This window comes from Prinia subflava, chromosome 15 (genome assembly GCF_021018805.1).
Source record: "Prinia subflava isolate CZ2003 ecotype Zambia chromosome 15, Cam_Psub_1.2, whole genome shotgun sequence".
Lineage (NCBI taxonomy): Eukaryota > Metazoa > Chordata > Aves > Passeriformes > Cisticolidae > Prinia > Prinia subflava.
The window spans coordinates 7,803,053-7,824,653 of NC_086261.1; the positions used below are offsets into that span (position 1 = coordinate 7,803,053).

General features: G+C 56.8%; 3 protein-coding genes across 7 annotated transcripts; 1 reads left to right on the top strand and 2 right to left on the bottom strand.

Moving 5' to 3' along the window:
* Positions 1-62: 62 nt before the first annotated feature.
* Positions 63-11,132, bottom strand: KIF7 (kinesin family member 7). Of its 3 annotated transcripts, none has more exons than XM_063412223.1 (18): positions 10,798-11,131; positions 9,187-9,387; positions 8,529-8,940; positions 7,465-7,996; positions 6,577-6,714; positions 6,216-6,431; positions 5,606-5,808; positions 5,209-5,315; positions 4,755-4,910; positions 4,237-4,439; positions 3,925-4,122; positions 3,598-3,723; positions 2,950-3,126; positions 2,439-2,654; positions 2,039-2,245; positions 1,369-1,567; positions 1,128-1,277; positions 63-955 (listed from the first exon to the last, which is right to left on the bottom strand). In XM_063412223.1, the coding sequence occupies exons 1-18, from the start codon at positions 11,096-11,098 to the stop codon at positions 570-572; spliced, it is 4,128 nt and encodes a 1,375-aa protein (XP_063268293.1). In that variant the 5' UTR covers positions 11,099-11,131; the 3' UTR covers positions 63-569. The 3 variants fall into 3 exon arrangements, 2 of the variants coding, with proteins under 2 accessions (XP_063268293.1, XP_063268294.1); XM_063412224.1 differs by having other exon boundaries at positions 63-952; positions 10,798-11,130; XR_010082350.1 differs by lacking the exons at positions 63-955; positions 1,128-1,277 and adding an exon at positions 1,671-1,878 and having other exon boundaries at positions 1,433-1,567; positions 10,798-11,132.
* Positions 11,133-11,181: 49 nt separating this feature from the next.
* Positions 11,182-14,904, top strand: LOC134558416 (ras-related and estrogen-regulated growth inhibitor-like protein). The gene is made up of 4 exons (XM_063412225.1): positions 11,182-12,115; positions 12,534-12,587; positions 12,852-12,928; positions 13,488-14,904. The coding sequence occupies exons 1-4, from the start codon at positions 11,977-11,979 to the stop codon at positions 13,911-13,913; spliced, it is 696 nt and encodes a 231-aa protein (XP_063268295.1). The 5' UTR covers positions 11,182-11,976; the 3' UTR covers positions 13,914-14,904.
* Positions 14,905-15,134: 230 nt separating this feature from the next.
* PLIN1 (perilipin 1) lies at positions 15,135-21,177 on the bottom strand. 3 transcript variants are annotated; one of them, XM_063412837.1, is made up of 9 exons: positions 21,074-21,177; positions 20,386-20,444; positions 19,569-19,767; positions 19,359-19,441; positions 18,741-18,993; positions 18,249-18,556; positions 17,581-17,727; positions 16,697-16,930; positions 15,135-16,193 (listed from the first exon to the last, which is right to left on the bottom strand). In XM_063412837.1, the coding sequence occupies exons 2-9, from the start codon at positions 20,428-20,430 to the stop codon at positions 15,813-15,815; spliced, it is 1,650 nt and encodes a 549-aa protein (XP_063268907.1). In that variant the 5' UTR covers positions 20,431-20,444; positions 21,074-21,177; the 3' UTR covers positions 15,135-15,812. The 3 variants fall into 3 exon arrangements, with proteins under 3 accessions (XP_063268907.1, XP_063268906.1, XP_063268905.1); XM_063412836.1 differs by lacking the exon at positions 21,074-21,177 and having other exon boundaries at positions 15,135-15,909; positions 16,082-16,193; positions 20,386-21,059; XM_063412835.1 differs by lacking the exon at positions 21,074-21,177 and having other exon boundaries at positions 20,386-21,058.
* Between the last annotated feature and the right edge of the window lie 424 nt (positions 21,178-21,601).

The window sequence follows — 21,601 nt, forward strand, 5'->3', positions numbered from 1 at the left end:
CTACGAGGGGCTAAAATTGTGCATAATAGTGGAAGGGCTGAATTTTTTCCTTTCTGACAAGTGACCATTACATAAAACTCATTCTGCTTTATTAGAAAAGTCATAATAGAAATGTAAAAAACCCAAAGTAACTACAAAAATCTATGTACAAATTCTGCAGGACTGCAGAGCATCTCCCTCCAAGCCCTTCAGCTGAGAATTCCACATTGTAAACAAGTTTTTAATGTTAAGAGGCCTGGAAGGAACGTGTCTGTTGCTTCACAGTGTTCAAGCTGCTGAGGGAGCAGAAGAAAAGCATCCTGCCAGTGCTGCCTGGACTGGCAGCAACATGGAGAATGGAGGCACACTCAACTCCCTCATAACAGTTCACATCTTCCTCAGGCATCTGAAATGTAACAGGGTTGGAGCCAGGCTGGCTTTGTGGGGCAGGAGGGCTCTCAAACTCAGGTCAGCACTACCTGCTGCTCCCTGCCCTGTGCCAGGAGAGTTGAGCCTGGCTCTAGAGCGGGTTTTTCCTCACATCTATCATGGCTGGGTGGTGAGGCACTGGGCTGGTGTTCAGGCTGGCTCTAGAGGGGGTTTCTCCTCACATCTATCATGGCTGGGTGGTGAGGCACTGGGCTGGTGTTCAGGCTGGCTCTGCGCAGCTTCTGCCGGGGTTTGGGAGCAGGAGCCAGGCTCCGTGCTGGGAGCAGCTCGTGGGGCTGCCCCGCTCTCAGCGAGTGCTCAGTGTCCCTGTGCCGAGGGTCGCCGGGGCTGTCGCTGGGCAGCGAGGAACGCCTCCATGTGGAGGGCAAAGGGGCGTGCACCAGGTCCCTGCTCTCATCCCTGGCCCGAGGGTTCTCTTCAGCGGCAGCTGGAGGCACGGGCTGTTCCCTGAGGCTGAATTCCTCACAGGTGCCAAGCTCAGGGGCAGCTCTGTCCCCAGCCCCATGAATGCTCCTCTCCATCCCTGCTGGGAAAAATTGAGGGTACAGAGAGGTGAGTATCAGGATCTCTCCGCAAAACTGGTGCCTGTATAGCAGCTGCTGAAGCACTGTATAGACTGCTCCAAGCTCTCACTGCCAGGCATAGCAACCAAACCTCCCTTTTAACCAGCAGAGCCCTAGGCCTGTGTTTCCTCTCACCTTTGGTGTGTCCAGGATTGAGGTTCATGTTACTCAGTCTCTGGTTCAGCTCCTGGTTTGCCCACATGTAACGGCTCAGCTCCTTTTCCAGCACTTGAATCCTCGCCTCATACTGCAGCTTGCTGCTGGCCAGCCCCTCGTCCATGTGCTCTGCAAGAAAAAACAAGGCTATTTCAGCCTGGGAGCACTGTGAAAGACAAAAGCAGTAGCACTGCTGCCCATTTGGAGAGCAGGGGTTTACCACGGCTCTGCTGCAGCAGTAACTGCATGTTCTGCTCGTGCTCCTTCTGCTGCAGGGTGAGCTGGCGGTCCATCTCCAGGCGCTGGCGCTCCACGGCTGCCTCCAGCCAGTACACCAGCTGCTGCTGCTCCTCCAGCTGCATCTCCAGCTCGGAGAAGGCAATGTGCTGCCTGTGCTGATCCTCTCGCAGTGTCACCACCTGGCCAGGGCCCAAGAGCAAGGAACACTTCAGCTCCTTCATGCCTGGGAAGATTTCCTGCCCCACCGAGCCCCAGTCACGTTAGTTTTTTGGTACAGCTTACAAAGGTTAGTAGTGCTGGGATGTCAGAGCTGCCTTGTGGAGGAAAGAGCAAGGTGTGGCTCCACTGATGTGGCAGAGCCACTGCAGGGATCCATGCAGGGGATGGCTCTTAACTATGACTAGTTAAACCCCTCTCCCGTGGTGCTGTGGCTTTGTGGCCTGACTCTGCAGGGCAAAACTACAGGATGATGCATGGAGAAAGCTTGAAACTGAGGAAAACAAGAGTTTGGTCAGATCATCCATTCTGTTAACAAGTGGCTTTAAGCTGTGTTACATTTATTATGTGTTCTGGCTGGCTAATAATGCAATCACTAACAGCCAGTAAGTGAAATACAGCTCCCACCAGCACAGAAGGCAGTTGTCTCCCACCTTGTCAAAGTACTTGCAGAGCAGAGCTCGTGTCTCAGAGGAGGAGAGGTAGCTGAGCTTGGCCATGAGGTTCATCTCACACTGGGACAGCAGGCTGGCCGAGGCACGCAGGACTCGCTGCCTGCACGTGATGGACTCGTTCTTGTACTCAATGGCTGCATCCAGAGCCTCGATTGCCTCATCCAGCTGGAACAAGATCCGTTCTTCCTGCCGGGCAGGGCTGTAGTTAGCAAAGGGTTTCTTTGTCTCACCCTGCCCTAATCCTCCTTGTCATGTCAATAGTGCTGGAGAGAAGCTGGGACATGCAGTTTGGGATGCAGGGGAGCATCTGCCAATGACCCCATGCTCAGCATTTACTCCTCTCCTCCAACCTCCTGCTCCCCAGCCCCAGCAGAGGTACCTCTGGGGACAGCAGCGTGCCCTGACGCAGCTTGTTGTCGAGCTCCAGCCTCTGTTTGAGCAGCTGGTCCTTCTCCTGGCGCAGGCTGTTGATCTCCTGGCGGATCTGCTGCTGGTCGTGGGCGCTGCCGTGACGCAGCTGCCCGTTCTTCTCACTCAGCTCCTTCTCCAGGTGCTCCAGGCGGCTGGACACGCGCACTATGTCATCTGTCAGGGCCTGCAGCAGAGGATGCTCAGGGGGATCTGCTTCAAAGGCAATCCAGGCCCCATCCTACTCTCTCCCTAGGCCACATGTCTTGTCTCCCAAGCAGACATAAGCCAAGGGCTACCAAACCACAAACTCAGAGGCACAACCAGACTCTTTCATACTAGCAAGATTTCATACCCACTTCCCAACACCACCTCATCCTGGCCTGCAGCCCTCTGCCAGACACAGAATGGCACCCAGGTCTTCCAGCCCCTACCTCTGCTGAAAAAAAGCAAAGGGTTGAGGTGTCACACTCTCGTCCTACCTGGCTGGAGCGCAGCCGTTTGCTCTCCAGGCCATTCCTCTCCTGCAGCAGGGCTTCCTTTTTGGCCACAATAGCTTCCCTCTTCCTCAGCTCATCTTCCAGCTCATCCAGGGCTCGCCGCTGCTCAAGAACTTTATCCATCTCCATGTCCAGCCACTTCTTCTGCTCCTCAATTTTCTGAATGGAGGGAGAAGCAAAAGGCATGTGTGTGTGCAGACAGCAGCAGCAATGCCCAGGACTGCTGGGCTAAACAGCAGGGCAGTTGAGATCCATACAAGAGTCCTTATTCCATCTCTGCTAACCCCCACAGCCCAGACTTTGCTGGTTTTATTGTTCCAGCTCCTGCAAGAGGGAGAGCTAAACTAAATTCCCAGCTGTCAAGTTCTTGGAGGGCACGTCTCTCACCACCCCTCTGCTAACAGACATAATTTCAAAGCTTCTTTACCCATGCTAGGATTTAGATGAGATCCTGTTTCTGGGGGTAAGACAAGATCTTAAGTCCTCTGCCACTAGATGCAGATGACATTATGGACTGTCCTCGAGAGCAGGATGGACTCAGGTCCCTGCTTTCAGTTCTCTCTCCTCAGCCTGCAGTCTGCCAAGCATCCCCTCTGAACAGGAAAGCAGAGGCAGGCTTGCTGTCTGTACCTGCTGCTGCTCCAGGCTGATGACAGAACCGTTGCTGCCGCTCCGCCGCTTCCTCTGGAAAGCCGCGATTTCCTCTGTTTTGATGCGCAGGATTTTCTGGTGCTGCTCGTGCTTCAGTTCCAGTTCCTGTGTGTGAAAGAGCAGCCATGAGCACGCAGGGAGTGGGACATGTTTGCCCTGTGGCAGGGGGCTTAGGGACAGGTTATGTTCTCCTCTAGCTCTTTGGATACTCCCCATCTCCATGCTCCCCAAGACAATCACAGACCCCATCAGAGCCCACCCACCGTCACCCTCACAAGCACCACAGCTGCTCCTGCCCTCTCCTACCTTGACTCGGTGCTGTCCCTTGTTCACCTCCGTCTCCAGCCGCCGCTTCTGCTCGCTCTCCTCGCGCAGCCGCCGCTGCAGCTGCCCCTGCTGCCGCCGCATCAGCTCGATGTTCCTCTCCAGCTCCTGCACGCGCTTCTCGCTCTGCGCCGAGAGCGACACCAGCCTCTCCGTCGCCTGCTTCTTCCTGCACAGAACCTGCCAGAGAGTGAAAACCACCCTTGGCCTCGGCATCTCCCCGGTGCCCTTTGCAGAGAGGCCCCCAGCTGTGCCCCTGCTCAGCGCCGGGGTGGGCAGAGCCTTCCCTCTCACCTGTGCCTTGCTCTGCGCGGCCGCCACACGCGTGCGGTACTCCTGCAGCTTGCGCTTCTCCCCAGGGTCCCACGGCTCTTTGCCCTCCAGCTCCTGGAGCTGCTTCTGGCTGTCGCTCAGCTCTGCCCGCACCTGTTCTGCCTCCTGCTCCAGCTCACTGATCTTCTGGCTGTACTGCCTGTTCAGAGCCTGGGCGTCCTTGCCTGCAACACAGCCCCCTCTCTCACAGCCAGGATCCTGACCCTTCCTCCCTCTCCCCAAGTATTTTTGGCTACAGAGACTGAATGTTCCCTTTCCCTCAGCCACTCCAGGGAAGGGACAAACCAGTGGGAAGGGTTTCTGTCACCTGTCAGCGTTGCTGGAAGGACAGAGAAACAAGGCCTTCCTGCTTACAGGGGAAGAGACTGAGCACAAGCAACACAGGGAGAGAAGATGAGGATGAAAGAAGACACTAAGCACCACGACTAGGAGGAGGTTTCATGGGAAATGGGTGCATATTCCTGCCAGGAGCTCTGCACCTGTCTTAATGAGCTCTGTGATCAGCTCCTCCTTCATGCGGATGTTGATTGCCAGCTCTCGAATCTTCTGCTGTGCCTGCACCAGCCTCCACTCAGAGTCCTTCCCTGGCAGGCGCTCCCAGGAACCAAGCAGTGACTCCCGCTTCCCACAGACCTCTGGAACACAGATTCCCAAGTCAGGAAAGTCCTATCTTAGCAGATGGGTGACAGAAGGATGATCTGATCTATAGCCAGAGTCTGGCACAGCATTGCCCATGCTCACCTGATGTTTCCACCAAAACACACACCTTTGCCAGACCCTGCGAGTTCAAGTTTCTCCCTAACAAAAGCAGCTGGGCTCCATTTTTGCTCCAGCTTTGTCCTCTGGGCACCATCCAGGTGGGACATCAAGATCACCCACTGAAGCACCACCAGCCCATGGAAGATTGTCCAACAATCTATGGTTGCTACTTGCCTTTTGCCAGCTCCAGCTGCTCCTCCTGAACTGAGTGGGCATTGCCTCCACTTGGCTCCTCACTCAACTTGAAAATCTCTTTCTTGCTCAAGTTTTGGATCCCATTTCTACAGGGGAGAAGCAAATTGATCAGTTTGGTCTGGGCACTGCTAAAGCTGTTCCCAGCAAAGACCCTTGTGATCCACAGGCTTCAGAAAGAGATGGAAACAACAGCTGTGGTCAGGAATGATGGTAATGAGCTCCCCAGGGAGCAGTAAGGTGTCTCAGCAGCATCACTGACCCCACAGGCAGCATCTGCCCCTACATCAGACGTGAGAGCTGAGATGCTGCGGTGGGACAGCCAGGTCACAGCCAGGGCACCGCACAGGGACAGCTGGCTGGGGCAGCCCCGACTCACCGGCGCTGGGACAGGGACCATTTCCGTTCCCATTCCTCCATCTCCTCTCCTGAGGACACTTCTGATGGCTTCTCTGAGTCCTGGCTGAGCTCCCTCCTCAGCATCACATCTCTGACCTCAGGATCTCCACTCAGGCACTGGGCATGGTTCGGGTGCCAGCCTGCCGGCTCCTCCTTCTGCGAGGAGGAGCTGCTGCTCAGCTTCTGGGGCACAGAATTGGAAAGAGAGGAAACAAGCTGTGTGAGAGCCAGTGTTAGAAAAGGTGGCTCCCAGCTGAGCATCACTGCTAGACATAAAAAAAAGCAACCAAATGGACTGAGTGTATTTTCAAGAAACCAGTGTGTTGCCAGACCCAGCTGCCTGTGCTTCTGCTGCTCAAACACTGAACAAATCTGGGACTCACCCACAACATGAAAGCAAAAGCCTCAGTTTTGAAGCTGGGCTATTTTTGCCAGAGTTGTAAAACTCTGGATTTGAACGCTAAGACAGTCCTCTGGACTACACTTCTGAAAAGGATCACATTGAAATGCAGGGCAAAAGCTCTCCTACCGTGGAGAGCAGCCAAGTGAAGAGACAGCAGCTCTTCAACAGCACAGCCTTATGCCCTCACCTTCCTGCAAAGAGCTCTTCCACTCTGCTCAGGAAGCAGCCCCGAGGGAACCCCACCCAGGCCATGGGACGGGGCAGCATCCAGCGGGGCAGTGTGAGGTCTCTGGCTGGCAGTCACCAGGTGAAGATTTTCCAGCAGTCCTGGCACACACGTTGCCATCTCCAAGCGCACGTGCAGCTCTGAGATCTTATCCTGCTGCTCCTGCAGTTTGTCACTCTAGGAAACAATGAGAAAAATGTGGTTACGTATATGTTGATCTGAGACCCACTGCAGAGGAACCTGAAAGCTGGGTTGAGCACCCCTGGGCAGGAAGGAGAGGAGTGGGGCAGGTCCCTACACAGAGAGCAGAGCCCAGAAATACCTGCAGCTTATACTGTTCCATAGCATCCTCCAGGGCAGCCAGGAAGTCACGGTTCTCCTCCTCCAGGCGTTCCACTTGCCTCTGCAGCTTGGCCACCTGCTCATCTTTGATGGACTCACACTTCTTCTCAGCGCTCACCTGCTCCCCAAAATGAAAGAGACATAGCATCAGCATCCACCTTTGTCTTTCCCTTCCCATGCTGTACTCTGCAAGGACACAACAGCTCTGCAGGCCCAGATTCTTCCTGTGCAATAAATCTCTCAGCTGCAGCTCAATCTAATTTCTCCCTACTTGCTGGGAGGACCATGTCCTTCTGCCTCCCTAGGACCTCCCAGACAGGTTTCTTCTCCTCCCCTCCCTCTCCTGACCCTTTCACCATGCTGTGCTGGGGCTGCCATGGCCATGAGATGAACCCAACCCCAGAGCTGTTGTGGTTGCAGAGATGGCCACGACACTCAGAGTGCTTTGGTAAAATTTCAGAAGGCTTCAAGCAACAGCTCCTTCATATCTAAAAGTCTTTCATACCTCTTCTGTGTAGCCTCCTATGGGCAACTCCACACAGCTCAGGCTCTTTCTCTCCTTTTCTCTTCCTTCAGCAGTTCCAGCTGGCTCCTTCCTGTCCCTAGCACAGCCACCTAACCCTGTCTGTCCCTTGTACAATGTCTCACCCTGTCTGTCCCTCACACAACCTCCTGTCCCCTCCTCCTCATAGCACAGCCAGCACACTCCAACCGACTGCAACCAGCAAATCCCTCTTTTATCACATCCATAGCTGGGAGGGCAAGGCTGTTCCCACTCTTGAGTAATTAACAGAGCTGCAATAGATCAGAGGCAAGATTGCCTTTAGCACTATTTGCCTCCTCACAAGCTGTAACACCCCGCTATTACCTGGGCTTTTGCCAGCTTTGACCCTTGTGCCTCCAGTCCCTGCTCTTCCATGGAGGTGCTCTCAATGCCGCTATCCAGCCCGGCCGAGGTCAGCTCGCTCCTCTGGCTCTCCACGGCGCACAGCCACTCCTTGACACGCAGGATTTGCTCCACGGTGAGGTTCCCATCCTCCTGCAGCTCCATGAGCAGGCGGTGCGCGGCGTCGGTGCAGGTGCGGTAATGGGCGCACTCTGCCAGCAGCCGCGCCGTGGCGTCGGGCGCGCCGCGCTTGGCGCTGCCCGAGCGGTGGATGATGCGCGTCTCGGAGCGCTGCCGCTGCTCCAGCGCCTTCTGCAGGCTCTTGATCTGCAGGTGCAGCTCCTCGATGTGCTCCGTCTCCCTGCGGCAGTTCACCACCGCCTTGTTCTGGATGTTCTGAGCACGGCTGGCGTAATTCAGCGTGTTGAGGCTCTCGTCGAAGTCGGAGGACGATGGGCTGACACAGGCGATCATCACGGTCTGGGCATTCCCTCCCAGAGAGTCTTTCAGGATCCTAAGGAAGAGCACAGGGATTAAAATAGCGGAAATACAAAATAACACAGGGAACAGAATGTTTTCAAGCCTTTACAGAGGTTAAGCCAAAGGAAAATGATGTCCTTGCTCTGTAGTTTGTCTGGCACTAGTGAGGTGAATGGAATCATTAAGCAGAGGGTTAATAGTTTGCACCACGGCAAGTCTCCATCCAAATAACTCCTGAGGTTGGGAGCTCCCTGACTCTGTGATCACTGCTAGGTATGTGCTGCTGGGTCCTGCCATCTGCTCAAGGTAAGAGCTAACTGTGGACCATTAAACAAGTCTACTGGAAGTATTTTTTATTCCCTGCCAGGCAGGAAGGGCAGGATAACCCACAGCAACACCTCATCTCAGCTTCATTATCATGACTCACACAAACCTCACTACCTCCAGCACTGCAACAAGCTAGGCCTGCATTTCTATCCTGGCCTCATTGCTCCTCAAGATTCCCTACATGAAATCCTGCAGAGAGGGCAGACCTGTAAATTGAGCCTGTAAGATCCCAGTGGTACCTGGTGATTTTGGAGTCCCTGTAGGGGATGTGGGTGGTCTTTCTCCGAGGATCTCCCAAGGCACTGATGACGTTGCCCAAGGCCAGGAGGCCACAGTTGATCTGGATGCTCTCCTTCAGCCTCTCCCCCGTGTTTCCCGTCTTCACAATTCGCTCTGAGCCTGCCAGGTCCACAAAATGGAACTTGGAGACCAGGACCTGTCCGGCGGCGGGCACGGCGGGGCCGCGGTGGTGCAGGGGCAGGCGGCCAGCCCCGCGCCGCTGCTCCATGGTCACCGTGAAGATGGTGTGCGAGCGGCTCGACTGCCTGTTGATGTGCGTGGCTCCCGTGTGCTTGGCTGTGTTCCCCATCTCCAGCAGGCTCAGCACCTCGTCCAGCCCTTCCACTTCTGACTCCTTCACGCCGCAGAGCACTGCAAAGCAAAGGCAGCTGTGGCTGGGAGGGATGGGCTGCCCGAGGATGCAGCTCCTCTGCACAGCCTGCTGCTGTCACCCTGCCCCTACTGGGCTTGCCCAGACCAGCTTTCAAGATTGAGTACAGCAAACTGCTGCAGGAGACAAAGGGATGGAGGAAGAAGACTTGGCTCTGCCTTCATGGATAGATAACCCAGCTCTGGCCTACATGGGGAGAAAAGGAGCCTGTGCACAGCCACACATACCAACGTTCCCCTTGTCATCCTCCCGGATCTGGATGTCTTTGCTGGCTGTATCCACCTGCAGCAGGTCCCGAAACTCCTCCTTGTACACCTCCAGGTAGGACACTCGGACCGTGTAGTCGATCAGGTCATTCTCATCGATGAGCCTGAAGGTCTCAGCCATGGCTCGTGGGATGATGCCCTGTTCATCTTCATTGATGGAAGCTGGCAAAGAGAGGCACATGCTCATGGGGAGCAGGGAATGTCCAGGGAGCCACCACTGGCTGGAGATAGAGCTGAGGTCAGAAGACTGCCTGCAACACACATCAGCTGGAAAGAAGCAGCCTCACAACTCTCCCACAGCTCAGCCCTCACAGCCTGGGTTAAACATCCCACAAGACCTCTGGGCAAATCCTGTCCCACTGCTGTGCTGGATTCCAGCAAAGCTGCTTGTTTCCAGTCCTTCTTCAAGAAGGAAAAAGCACCTCAGCATTTCAGTATCAAACACCATGCCTGCCACTACAGTGTGCTGTCCTTTGAAGCCAGCATGACTCTTCCACTTTTCCCAGCTCTAAGAAGCTTTTCTCTTTTTTTTTTGGTGCTTGTAGCCTGCTTATATCTGGCCACAGCACTCTACTATCTGAATTTCAAATGTTTTTCCTTTTGTCTCCAACAGCCATGTAAAATGGCAATTCCCAAATTTGGTGAAATGATAGCCTGAACTGGGAGACTGAAATCAGATGTCGATTAAAAGTATGAAACAATTTAGTGTTTACTAATGATGCAATTGACTAAAGACGACTTAAATGTTTACAGTATATCCTCTGTAAGAAATCACAATGCATTAAATCAGAATGAAAAGCTTGTCTCTTTCCTCATTTCCTTCATATGAAGAACTAATAGGATTAACACTTGCAAACCTCTCTCTCCTTCAGGTTTATTTCAGGACCTAGGACTATCACCACCACCTGCAGAGCTGGTGGAGGACCAGGTCCTGTCACTTGTCCTGCAGTGAAAGAGGAGAAACTCAGACACTGTGATCTCAAAGATGCCCATGGGAGGTGGCTACAGCAACGCAGATAGGGGGAAAGGAACGGCTGCTGGGGGGTAGGATGGTGAGGGGAGGTTGGCTTGAGCTGCAGGGGCTGGCAGGGTGGAAGGGTTGTTTGGGAGTGAAACTGGAAGTGATGGAGATGATGATAGAGTTGGGCTTGGGTAGAGAGAGCAAAGGTGCTGAAATGGGTGAGGACAGCAGCACCGGTGAGGCTGTTGGGCTGGGAGACGTGGCTGTGATTATGGTGGTGTGGGTGGTTTGGCTGGGGATGGAAGGAGATGGAGATGGAAGGAGGTGGTGATGGGGGCTGGTGGGGAGAGCAGGGAGGTAGTGGGGATGCTGGCAGGACTGGGATGCTGGAGGAGCAGGGATGCTGGCAGGGCAGGGATGCAGGAGGAGCAGGGATGCTGGCGGGACAGGGATGCTGACAGGGCAGGGATGCTGGCAGGGCAGGGATGCTGGCAGGGCAGGGATGCTGGAGGAGCAGGGATGCTGGCGGGACAGGGATGCTGGCAGGACAGGGATGCTGGAGGAGTAGGGATGCTGTCGGGCACGGAGCCGCCGGTCCCGGAGAGGCTCACCGACGCTGGCCTCCCCGATGGTGTAGGTCTTGCCGGAGCCGGTCTGTCCGTAGGCGAAGACGGTGGCGTTGAAGCCGCGGAAGAAGGCGCGCAGCAGCGGCTGGACGCAGGCCCGGTACACGGCCGCCTGCCCCGCCGCCTCGGGCAGCACGGCGGCGAAGCGGAACCGGCGGCGGCCCAGCGCCACCTCGCCGGTGGCGGCATCGCCCCGCAGGCAGGGCCGGTGTCCCCGCAGCGCCTCCCGGGGCAGCAGCGGCCGCACCCGCACCGCCACCCGCACCGCCGCCGCCTCCGCCGCCATGGCCGCGCCCGGCGCGCCGCGATGGCGTCAGCGGCTCCTCCCGGCCGGCGGGGAGGAGGGAGGGAGGATGCGGCCGGGAAAGGGGATACGGTGGGCCGGGAGGGGGATACGGTGGGCCGGGGAGGGAGGATGCGGCCGGGCCGGGGGGAGGATGCGGCCGCTGCACCCCGCGGAGAGCGGCCGTGGGGAGCGGGGGATGCCCGTGGCTGCGGGAGTTGCGCGGCGGCTCCCCGGTGCTCCAGAGAAGCTCCGTCACTCGGGAGATGTTCTGTCACTCTTGGGATGCTCCATCACTCACAAGGGACCCCGTCCCTCGTGGGATGCTTCGTAAACGTGCGAGGCAGCGCTCCGTCAGTGGTGGGGTGTTCCGTCTCTGGTGAAGCAAAGTTCCACCGCCCGTGAGATGCTCCGTCAGTCACAAGGGACTCACATCTCTCATCAGCTGCTTCATCACTGGCGAGACACCCCAGCACGAGTGACACTCCTGCACTCCTGGCAGACATTCCCACGATCAGGGAAGGGACAAGGGGCTCCGTGGCCCTGCCGAGGCACGGAGCGCTTGAGGCGGAGGCCCGGGCATCTCCTGGGATGCGCTTTGCGGAGCAGCTGGTGCCGACAGCTGGTGCTTCCCGGCCGCCCGCCGTGCTGGGGGCTGGCAGGGCCGGCTCAGCCACTGACGTATGTTCAGGACAGTCTGAGCGATGACAAAGTTTTTCATCCGGCTGCCTGCAGTTCCCTCTGCACCGCCCCTGCGGCTGCGGGGAGGGGTATGGGCCCCGTGGGTCCCCTGGGTGCCGTGGGAAGCGCTGGGCTGGCGGCCGTGCCGGGCGGAGTTGTAGCGCTGCGGGGACTGCCGGAGGGGCTCGGCCACGCTCGGCATGGGGCTCCGGCTCCCCCTGCGCCGGAGCACCAGCTTCACCCCCGACCACCCTGCCCTCATGGAGGTGCCCGGCCCCACTGCCCTGAAGATGGAAGCAAACGTCCTTGTCATGGGAGCGGACAACGTAGGGAAATCAGGTGAGAACTGACCGTGAGCTGGAACAGGGGGTTCCCAGGCTGAAAACTGCAGCAGCGTTTGGAGGGCCAGTGACAGGGAGCAGCCCATGGAGCAAATTGGTGAGATGGGGCTGAGCCCCGGGGTGCAGCTCTGATTCAAGGTGGGCAAGGTGAGCACAACCTTGTAGCCAGCCGGGGAGTGACAGGGGAAGGTATTTTCCACTGAGCTGCAGTTTGCCGGTGCTACGGATCGTGCAGATGCTTTGGTTCGTGCTGTGCCTCTGCTGCACTCACAGACCTGCTGGTGGCTGGGGAAGCTCAGAGGTCGTTTGTGCTTGTAGGAGTTTACAAGGGAATGGTGCCTGACTGCTCTGGATTTAGAAAGGAGAATCCTCCAGGGTTTGGGTTATTCTGATGATTCCTATCCTTCCCTCTGCAGCTCTGACCGTGCGTTTCCTGACCCGGCGCTTTATCGGAGAGTATGGAGACATGGGTGAGTGCCAGGCCACAGCCAGCCCAGTTCCCAACAGGGACTGGGGTCAAGAGACAACCCTGCTTCTGCCTGTGGGATTTCATTGCAGCCCATCCTCTCCTGCCTTTCTCCAGAGCCTTTGCCTGCTTCCAGGGGCTCGATGTTGTGTTTGTTCAGTGGCCCATCTCTTTGCTCCAGAACTGCTTCTCTGGGGAGCAAAGGGTCCAGGGTGGCAGCTGGTGATACCATGAAGATGACTATTTTTTTTTCTTTTTGGGGGGACAGAATTCATCTACAGCCACAACCTGACTGTGGATGGCCGAGAGATTCTCTTACACATCTGGGACGTCCCCAATTCCCAGGTGAGAGGGCTCCACTCCTGTCACCCGTTTCTACCCCAGGGACAAAAAAAACCCTTTACTTGAAGTTACCTATGGGGAACCAGAGGCTGGGAGGTCCAGTTGAGCAAGGCTCTCAGATCACAGGGTTCATAAGTGACTGAACTCTTCTCACCTGCCAAGCACAGGACAGCAGTGTTGCTGACAGGGTAGCAATAGTTACCATAGCCCATGGCCCTCTGGCTGAGAACACTGGAGCTGAAGCACTGATGCTAATACAGGACTGTGCTAAAGAAGTAGAAGTGCTGCTCTGAGGTCCCCACACTGTTATCACCTACAGCCTGCAGTGCTTGGCAGCTGGGTGAGGGTTAGGACTAGGGTGTGATGCTGAAAGTTGAATCATCCCCCCTTGGTTAGTTCTGCCAGGTGCTTCTCTGCCCTCCTTGGTACTCCTCTTGCTCTCTGCCCTTTTGCTGTTCTCTAGCTGTCACTGTCCCGACAGGCTCAGGATTGCCCTCTTCTAGCAGGCAGGCATGGAGGGAAGGAGCCAAATAAAACAACCCTTCCTTTTCTCTTTTCCCAGGAGCAGGCAGAGGATGGCTCCTCCGAGGAGAAGCGAATCCAGTGGGCAGACAGCTTTGTCCTAGTCTACAGTATCTGTGACCGTGCCAGCTTCAACATCTTGCCCCTCAAAGTCCAGTTCATCAAGGCAGCCAAGGAGGGGCAGAGCCAGGAGAAGGTGCCCATTGTCATTGTGGGCAACAAACGGGACCTGCACCACCAGCGGGTGGTGTCCAGCGAGGAGGGGCGGCTCCTGGCCCTCTCTTTAGACTGCGGTTTCTACGAGGTCTCTGCAGCTGAGGCTTATCACGGGGCCCTCATGGTCTTCCATGGACTGGCCAAGCTCATCCCAGACACCAAGCTGGCCCTGAAGAAGGGCACAGGGATCCGTGGCATCGTCAAGACCATGTCGGCTGTGTTTGCCCGTAAGCGAACAGACTCCCTCTGAGTCGCTGCGCGGATGTTGCTGCTCTCTGTGCTGCCCAGCTGGGCCAGGCCTCCTCGCTGGGTGCCCATGGAGATGGTGGGTGTCTTCCCATAAGTATGACGGGTTCCTTGCTGTCCTCCTAGTGTCAGGGCCGGGGTGTCCTGCCATGCACAACCAGTGCAGCTGAGGCCTGTAGCGTGTTACTCTTGGGTCTGCCGTGGGACAGTCTCATCTCTCTGCTGTACCAGCTCTTTAGGTGCCTCCTGCTTTCTCCTTCTATCCTTCAACACTGGAAACCAGGGGGGGATTTTGCCAAAGCTCCAAGCAGCAGCATCCCTAGCTCCTGCAGCAGGAGCTGCCCAGGCTGTCAGCGATTAGGGAGGATATCCTGCTCTTGCACAGCACATGACTCCCTGTCTCTCCATTCCTACTCTGGGATCCTTATTCCTGTTTAACCCTCATCAGGAGGCTCTTCAGTAACCCTGGAGCACACATGAGCTGGAGAGGTGGGATGGGGGAGGCACTGGTAGTTCCCACGTGTGTATCACCGTGTGAGAGTGTCCCAGAGCCCAGGGCACCCGCGATCTTCCAGGACCTTGTTGGGGGCTGCTGCCTCCCATCCCCCGCGCCGTGCTTTGAACAGTGCTGCTCTCCCCCACAGCCTTTCAGCGATCACAGCCGCTTCCCCTGTGCGGGCGAGCTCCGTACAGGCTGTGCCTGGGAAAAGCCAGGCGTGGGGCTCGTTCCCAGCATGGGAATTGCACCACGCGCCTTCCCAAGCCACTCCTGTAAGGCTGCCTCTCCCCGGGGAGGAAAGGAGGTGGGGAAAGGGGTCGCTGGGCTCCCCGCTGAACCCTTCTGCTTCTGAGAGGCTTTTCCCTGCCTCTCCCAAACCCTTCTCTTTGTGCCCTGGGAAAGCAGTGCACTGCGAGAGGGGTTGTGCGTGCTGTAGGGACACTGATTTCTCTGCTGTGTTCTTATGGAAATGCAATAAATTGTCTTTGGCAGGAAGCCCCGGCCCCTTGGAGCTGTGAATTTGTACTTGGGGCATGGGAAGAGACACGTACTGTGCTGGGCATGAGCACCCACTATCCCTGTAGTGGCAGCTACCCACAGGGAATGTAACAGGATGCTTCCCGCACCCACTCCCTTGGCCCTGAGTTGGGGATCTCACCCCACTCTGTTCCCTTGGTTTGGTGTCTCCCTCCCACAGAGAAGCAGATGGGAGCAGATGGGGTGAGTGGCAGGTGGTTTATTGTTGCAGGTTTATTATTGCAGCAGATACAACAAGGTGTTGTGGAAAGCCAGGTGATCTTGCGGGAGAGGGGCTCCAGGAGCTCCACCTGTTCTCACCAGCCTTTTTCCTGACCCCACCATCCATCCCACCACCAGCTGGGAGGGAAGAGCCCAGGGCTTTCCCACTCTTGAATCCTGCTGGTTGGTGGGGACCTTCAGCCCCCTCATGGAGGAGCAATCTGTGCCTAGGGATGAGCCCTGGAAGGGGGAATGGAGGGAGGAAGGATGGGGAAACAGGCTTGCCGTGGTGATGTTTGACAGCTTTACCATCCTCTCTGCTCTCTCTCAATGTGTAGCCCATCTAAGTTCACTCTGTCTGCTAAGCAGGGTCCAAGGTAGCCCAGCGCCAGCCCTGGGTGGTCCCTTCTTATGGTCTCACTGCTCTTTCCACATCTCCTTCACCTTCCTAGTCCCACCTTCTCCCTCCAGCAGCAGGGCTTTTGGTTGCCTTTATTCCCCCATCCTGGCCTTGAAGCACTCCAGAATAAGCTATCCCATGGCCTGTCTACCACTTTAAGCTCCTGTCCTGGAACAGGGGTGTGTGTGGGCAGCTGGCAGGGGCCCAGGCAAAGCGTGCTGAGGGGATGTGAGAGGGGCTGGGATGTGCTTGTCCCGCCCGCTGGCTCAGTCCTTCTTGAAGACAGGAGTGTAGAGGTTGCCGTAGTAGGCCCGGCTGTACACGGACTCGGGGCTGAAGCGGTAGGAGCCCTCGCTCACGCGCCTGTTGTAGGGAGAGAAGGCGGATTTCCGTGGGAAGGGGTAGTCGGGATCGAAGGCAGGGCTGCGGTAGTAGTTGTGCCGCAGGAAAAGGGGGTCCTCGAGCCCCAGGAAGGAGAGGGGGTGATGGCCACGGTACAGCCGCCAGTCACCCCTCAGCTGGGATTTCTCCTCACTGGAGGGGGCAGCAGGCTTGGTCTCCTCCTCCTCCTCCTTCTTCTCTTTCTTCTCCGTGTCAGTCTTGCTGGCCCTGGATGCCTCTTCTTCCTTCACCGACTGCCTGCGGAGCTGAGAGATGGGGTGAGCACCCAGCCAGGTTGTACCCACCTGCCAGCCCTGCTCCACCTGTGCTACACAGCCCCCCTTAAACTGGGAGAACCTCAGGAGAAGCCGATTTGCCCCCAGAGTGGAGGAGAGTGGGTGGCTTGCAGTCCTTGAGCAGCTGTGGTGGAGAAATGCTCCCAGGGGAACAACAGGCTGAGGTAAAGGAAAGAGAACAGGGTCTGAGCCTGCACTTTCACCTTCCCAGGAATGTGCTCACACATGGGCTTGGGCATGAACTGTTTGAAGGTGTCACCACTGTCTGACCCATTTGTTCTTTTGGGAGACTTGCTGTCATGGCTTTGGGAATGCTCAAGAGGAGGGTGTGACTGAGGTGTCTTCATGGCACCCCAACTTCCCCAGTCTGGTATCCCCTGACATTGCCAGCAGCTCTGGGGTGCTCACAGGGGGAGATTGAGCAAAATGTGTTTTGCTAGAGATGGACAGGGCCTGGCTGGGGGCAAACTCACCGGCACATAGCTGTACAGGGTGCCCAGCAGATGCTTAGGGGCACTCACGAGGGTCCCCCCGAGAGCATCCACTGTCTCCATGGCCCTGGACAGCCTGCGTGGGGTGAAGAGGATCAAGCCCTCTGCTGCATCCCAGGCCACAGCTGGGACCTTCTTCATGCTGGAGATGCTGGAGGCGCAGGCACTTTGCAGATTGTGAGCGACACTGCCCACGAGCCCGGGGTCCTGTCCCACCTGTCCAGAGAAACCAGCTCAGCTCCTGGCTGGGGCCTCTGCCCCACCAGGCAGGACAGGGGTGGCCCTGGTTTGCCCATCCCCTTTGCAGTTCTAAGCCTGAGAGATTTCAACTTGCTGCTCTGCAAAAGCCAGCACAGCTCTTTGCAGCAGGGTCTCTCTCTGTCCCTGCCATCTCCCCCCACTCCTGGCCCCAGGGGACCCTCTGCTCCAGGCTGTGCTTCCGCTGCAGGCAGAGGCAAAGGGCACTGACCCCAACCTGCTGCTTCCCGTCCCCAGGTCCCAGTGGAGCCAATGCTGGAGACTGTTCCCAGCCCCACCAGCTCACACCAGCCCTCACTGCTGGGACCATGGCAGGGGATTTTTCGGGGGTGTTCAGAAGCTCAGTAGTTCGGTGCTGACATCCCACAGCTCCAAAGGAGTTTTGAACATACAAACCAGGGTGACTGTGCCAGGCTGCCCACAGCCCCCAGCTTTGGGAAATTGAAAGGGGGCTGCCCCACTGCCAATCCCTTCTTGTATCCTCCAAGCTGCAGTTCAGGATTGAGCAGGGATAGGGGCCTGATCCCCAAAGGTATGGGGGAACCGTTTCCATGGGTAGGAGGATGCTTTGGAGCATTCCTAGCTCACCGCTCTGCTTTTCTCCATACCTTGGTGTGGTTGGTGTCTTTCTTGCCTGCCTTCTCCTGCTTCTGCTCCGGTGCCTTGCTCTGGCGCCGGGTCAGCCAGCCCGTGCTGCCCTGCCCATCACCGCGGGCCTGAGGGGCCACGGGGGCACTCGGCTTGGCCAGGCTTCCCTGGAAGGGGAGCAAAAAGCCACCACTCAGAGGGAGCTGGCTGGTCCCATCCACTCTGTCCTGTTTAATCTGAGGATTTCACAGGGATGCACAGGGAGCAGGGAGTTCATTTGTGCATCTAGGGAGAAATCCTGAGGGCAGATGGGAGCTCTGGGATTTTCGCACAGGCCAGGGAAGATGTTCCCACTGCAGCATGGGGTAGGAGAAGCACCTCCTTCTCCCCATCCCCTCTGGGTCTCTGCAGGGGCTTTTTGCTTTATGGAAGGATGTTATGGCAAGGCCATAAATCAACAATTACACACTGGGAGCCTGCTAAAAATAACTTGTCCCACTAATATGGTACATGGTTATGTGTGAACATCACGCAGGAACCGCCAGCTCCAGCTTGTCCTGCTGAGCAGAGGAAATGTACTCTGCTCAGATTTGCTCCAAGCAGCCTGAAATGTCCCATCTGAAAGCAAAATCAGCTCAAAAGAGGATACAGAGGAGCAGGAACCCAGCAGGTGGGTTCTGGCACTCACCAGGATGGGGATCCAGGAGACCAGCTCCTGCCCTTTGGTTTTGGCACGCTGGAGGCTTTGGGTGGTTTGCTGGTAAGCGCGGTGGGACACGGTGCTGACCAAAGCACCAATCCGGCCCAGGGTGCTGGGAGCACTGGCAGTGCTGGATGTGCTGGGTGCCCTGGGAGCACTGGGACCCCTCAGAGCACCGGGAGCACTGGCAACCCTGGGAGCACTGGGAGTGCTGGTAGTGCTGGGAGTGGTGGTAGTGCTGGGCTGCTGCTGGGAGGCCTTTGGTGTTGACAGATGTTTCTTTTTGGGCTTCTTATCTAAAGGTAGAAAAGTACAGGCAGAAGAATGGTGGGAGGGTTATATTCTGGTGGGACAACCCTCCTAGGTGGCCTTATGCCAAAATCCAGGGGCTGCCTCCTGCCCCATGCACCTCACAACTGAGGAGCCACCCAGTCAGTTGTCACCAGACTCCATCAGAGGGGATTTGGGCATCAGGACTACCTGCTTCTTCATCCTCCTCTGGCAGCAGGTATTCCATCAGCTTCTCTAGCCCTCCCAGGGCTGTGTCAACCCCTGCAGCTGCCATCTGGGTCACTGAGTTCTTCCTCGTGTACTTGGCTGTTGTTTCCACTGTGCTCTTGGTGGCCTCATAGCCCTCTGCTGCCAGCTCTATGATCTTATCCATGGAGCTGCCAATGGTGCTTTTGGCACTTTGGAGGGGGGTGGAGATGGTGTCCTTCAGTTCAGTTGCGAGCTGTGGGCAGAGAGATGGAGAGCAGCCCCACTAATGTGCTTGGGGTGGCATGGGACAGCCAGAGGGACCACAGGGACTCCAGCCATGTCTATGCCAGTAAACAGCTCCAAGAGGGGCATAACAGCTCTCTCCAGCCTGGGCTGGAGGCAGCTGCCAGGGAGGGGACACAGGACATTGCTGACTTGTATTTGGGAACCCCAACCATTGTTTAGGCTGCAGAAGCCCTTGGAGGAGCCCTCACTTGGAGATGCTGCCTTGTTTCCCAGCCAGCAGCCTCTCACCATCCAGAAACAAGACTAGAGGAGATGTACTGTGGGCCCTCCAGAGGGGCTGGGGGGTCCCAGATTGTCCTGTCTGTGACCTACCTTGTCGACAGGGTACTGGAGGGCAGGGATCTTCTCCTCCAGGTGGTCCAAGCCCCGGCAAGCCAGGTTGTTGGCCACAGCGACTGCCTTGGGCAAAACACAGTAAGAAAAGCACCTGGGCTGTGCCGGGCACGTGCTTGTGCCAGCGCTGTCCCACCAGGGGAGGCTCTGGTGGCCCCCCTGCCACGTCCCCCCGGCACACGGACTCACACTGCGGCTCCAGCCGGCGCACCACGGGCTCCATGCCCCACATGGCCAGGGCGCCGGCGCCCTGCACGCCCCGCTCGTACACCTCGCACACCGAGGCCATCAGTGGGTGCGACTCCTTGGTGCTGCTGTACTTCCTCTGCAGCGTCTCGCAGGTCGAGCTCACCACGGGCAGCTGCAGGACCCTCTGCAGCACGTTCTCCTGCACGTGGCAGGTGGACGTGGGTGAGACAACAGCCCTTCCCCGAGGAATGCCCCATTGCCCTCACACCAGTGGCTCTTGGTGGGTTGCAGTGAGCAGAGGAAGAGGGGGAGGCCATTTCTCAAGCCCCACTGAGGGTCACCCAGTTATGCTGAGTAATGACAAGCAGGCTGGCTGCTGCCACTGAGGGAGCAGGGACACAGCAGGCAGTGTCCAAGGGGGACGGTCCCCACTCCTCCAGTGTCCCAAGCCCAACTGTTTAGGTGCTCCCTCTGGCTTTCCCCCCTGTGGAAACCTCCATGACTGCTGGAGTTCTGGGGACTAAATGGGGCACAGATGAAGTACAGGCATAGTCAGCAGCTATCACTTAGTTCTTCCATCAGCTCAAGGTTAACTTTTTTGAATCTGAACTATTTAATTTCAAAGCAAGCAAAAAGGTTTATCCTTTCCCTTTGATGATGTTCCATACTACTGCAGGCAAAGATCCATAGAAAGAACATGGCAACACGTGGGACAGTGTGAGGTGTGGCTGGTATTCATCCAGCACAATCAATACACACTACCTGGCCCCCCTTGGCACATCTCTGCCCTTTTCTCTCTCCCTTTCCCTGCACCCACCTTGGCACTTCCATCCTGCAGAGCCTGGTTCTTCTTCACCGTCATTGTGGCGCATCCACCTGCAAAGCAAAGTTGGGAACCGCAGACTCTGCCTGAAAGCAGGGCTGGGCTTGGGCTCCCCCTCACTCCTGCACCCCCCAAGCACAGCAGCTGGGCTGACACACACCTCCCGTGGGTGCAATGGACATGGCATTGCCCAACGCTTGACTTTGTACCAGTTAAACTGTAAAACCAAAGCCTCCACGCAGCCCTGCCCTGCTTGTGTGCCTTAACACCCAAAGATACTAAAAAATTAGTTGAGAGGCAGTTGAGGTTAGAGAAGTTATGGTAAGGGCAAGATAAAGTATGCTGGCAAAGCAAACTCAGAGCGACCAGGATGCTAACAGATGTGCATGAGAATAGCCTGTGGCTGAGAAGGGGTAAGAAGGTAGGACAGGAGCAGATAGAAGAGTAGTGGGTAAAAATATGGTGAGATGGCCAGGTGAGGTCAGCAACCCCCTCCCACATATCTGCTGCTTGTAATGCCAACACTCATCCTTGTGAAAACACAGCTCCAGCCCCAGCACAGACCCATTTTTTTAGCAGCAGATGAAATTCTGGAAATCTAGAGAGGATAGGTGATCCCTGCTCCCACTCCCTGGTCCCACTGAAGCTGTCCCGGAGCACCCAATGGGCACAGGCTACTCACCAAGGGCCAGCCTGTCCCCAGCAGAGCAGGAGCAGAGAGTGGTGTCTGCGCTGTCCCTTCACCCTGGTCCTGTGAGGGTGATGCACCGTGCTCTGGCCACTACCACCACCACCAGGCCCCACCTCCCAGTTGCGTGGGCTCGGGAGCTGACGGACTGCGGTGGAAATGGGCCAAGGAGCTCCCTGAAACCACCGTAATTGGGAACAGATGACGGCAGAAAATCCCCTTTGTCCCCCTCCCTGCAGAGCCCAGAAGCTGCAGCACGGCTGAAATGTTCCAGGGTTTAGCACCACTCCTTCCACAGAAGATGAGAAGAAGCTGCCCTGGGACCTCACCAGCTCGAAAGCAACACAACATGAGCAGGCAGGGAGAAGGTGAAGAGTCAGGCAGGGCTTCCTAAGGAATTAAAACCTTCCTGTATTTCCATAAGCCCTGTTATGCCTCATGATGGACCAGGGAATGATGATCCTGCTGGGAAACCAAGACCAAGAACATGGTTCTTCCCCAGAAGAGTTTACTAAGGACAAG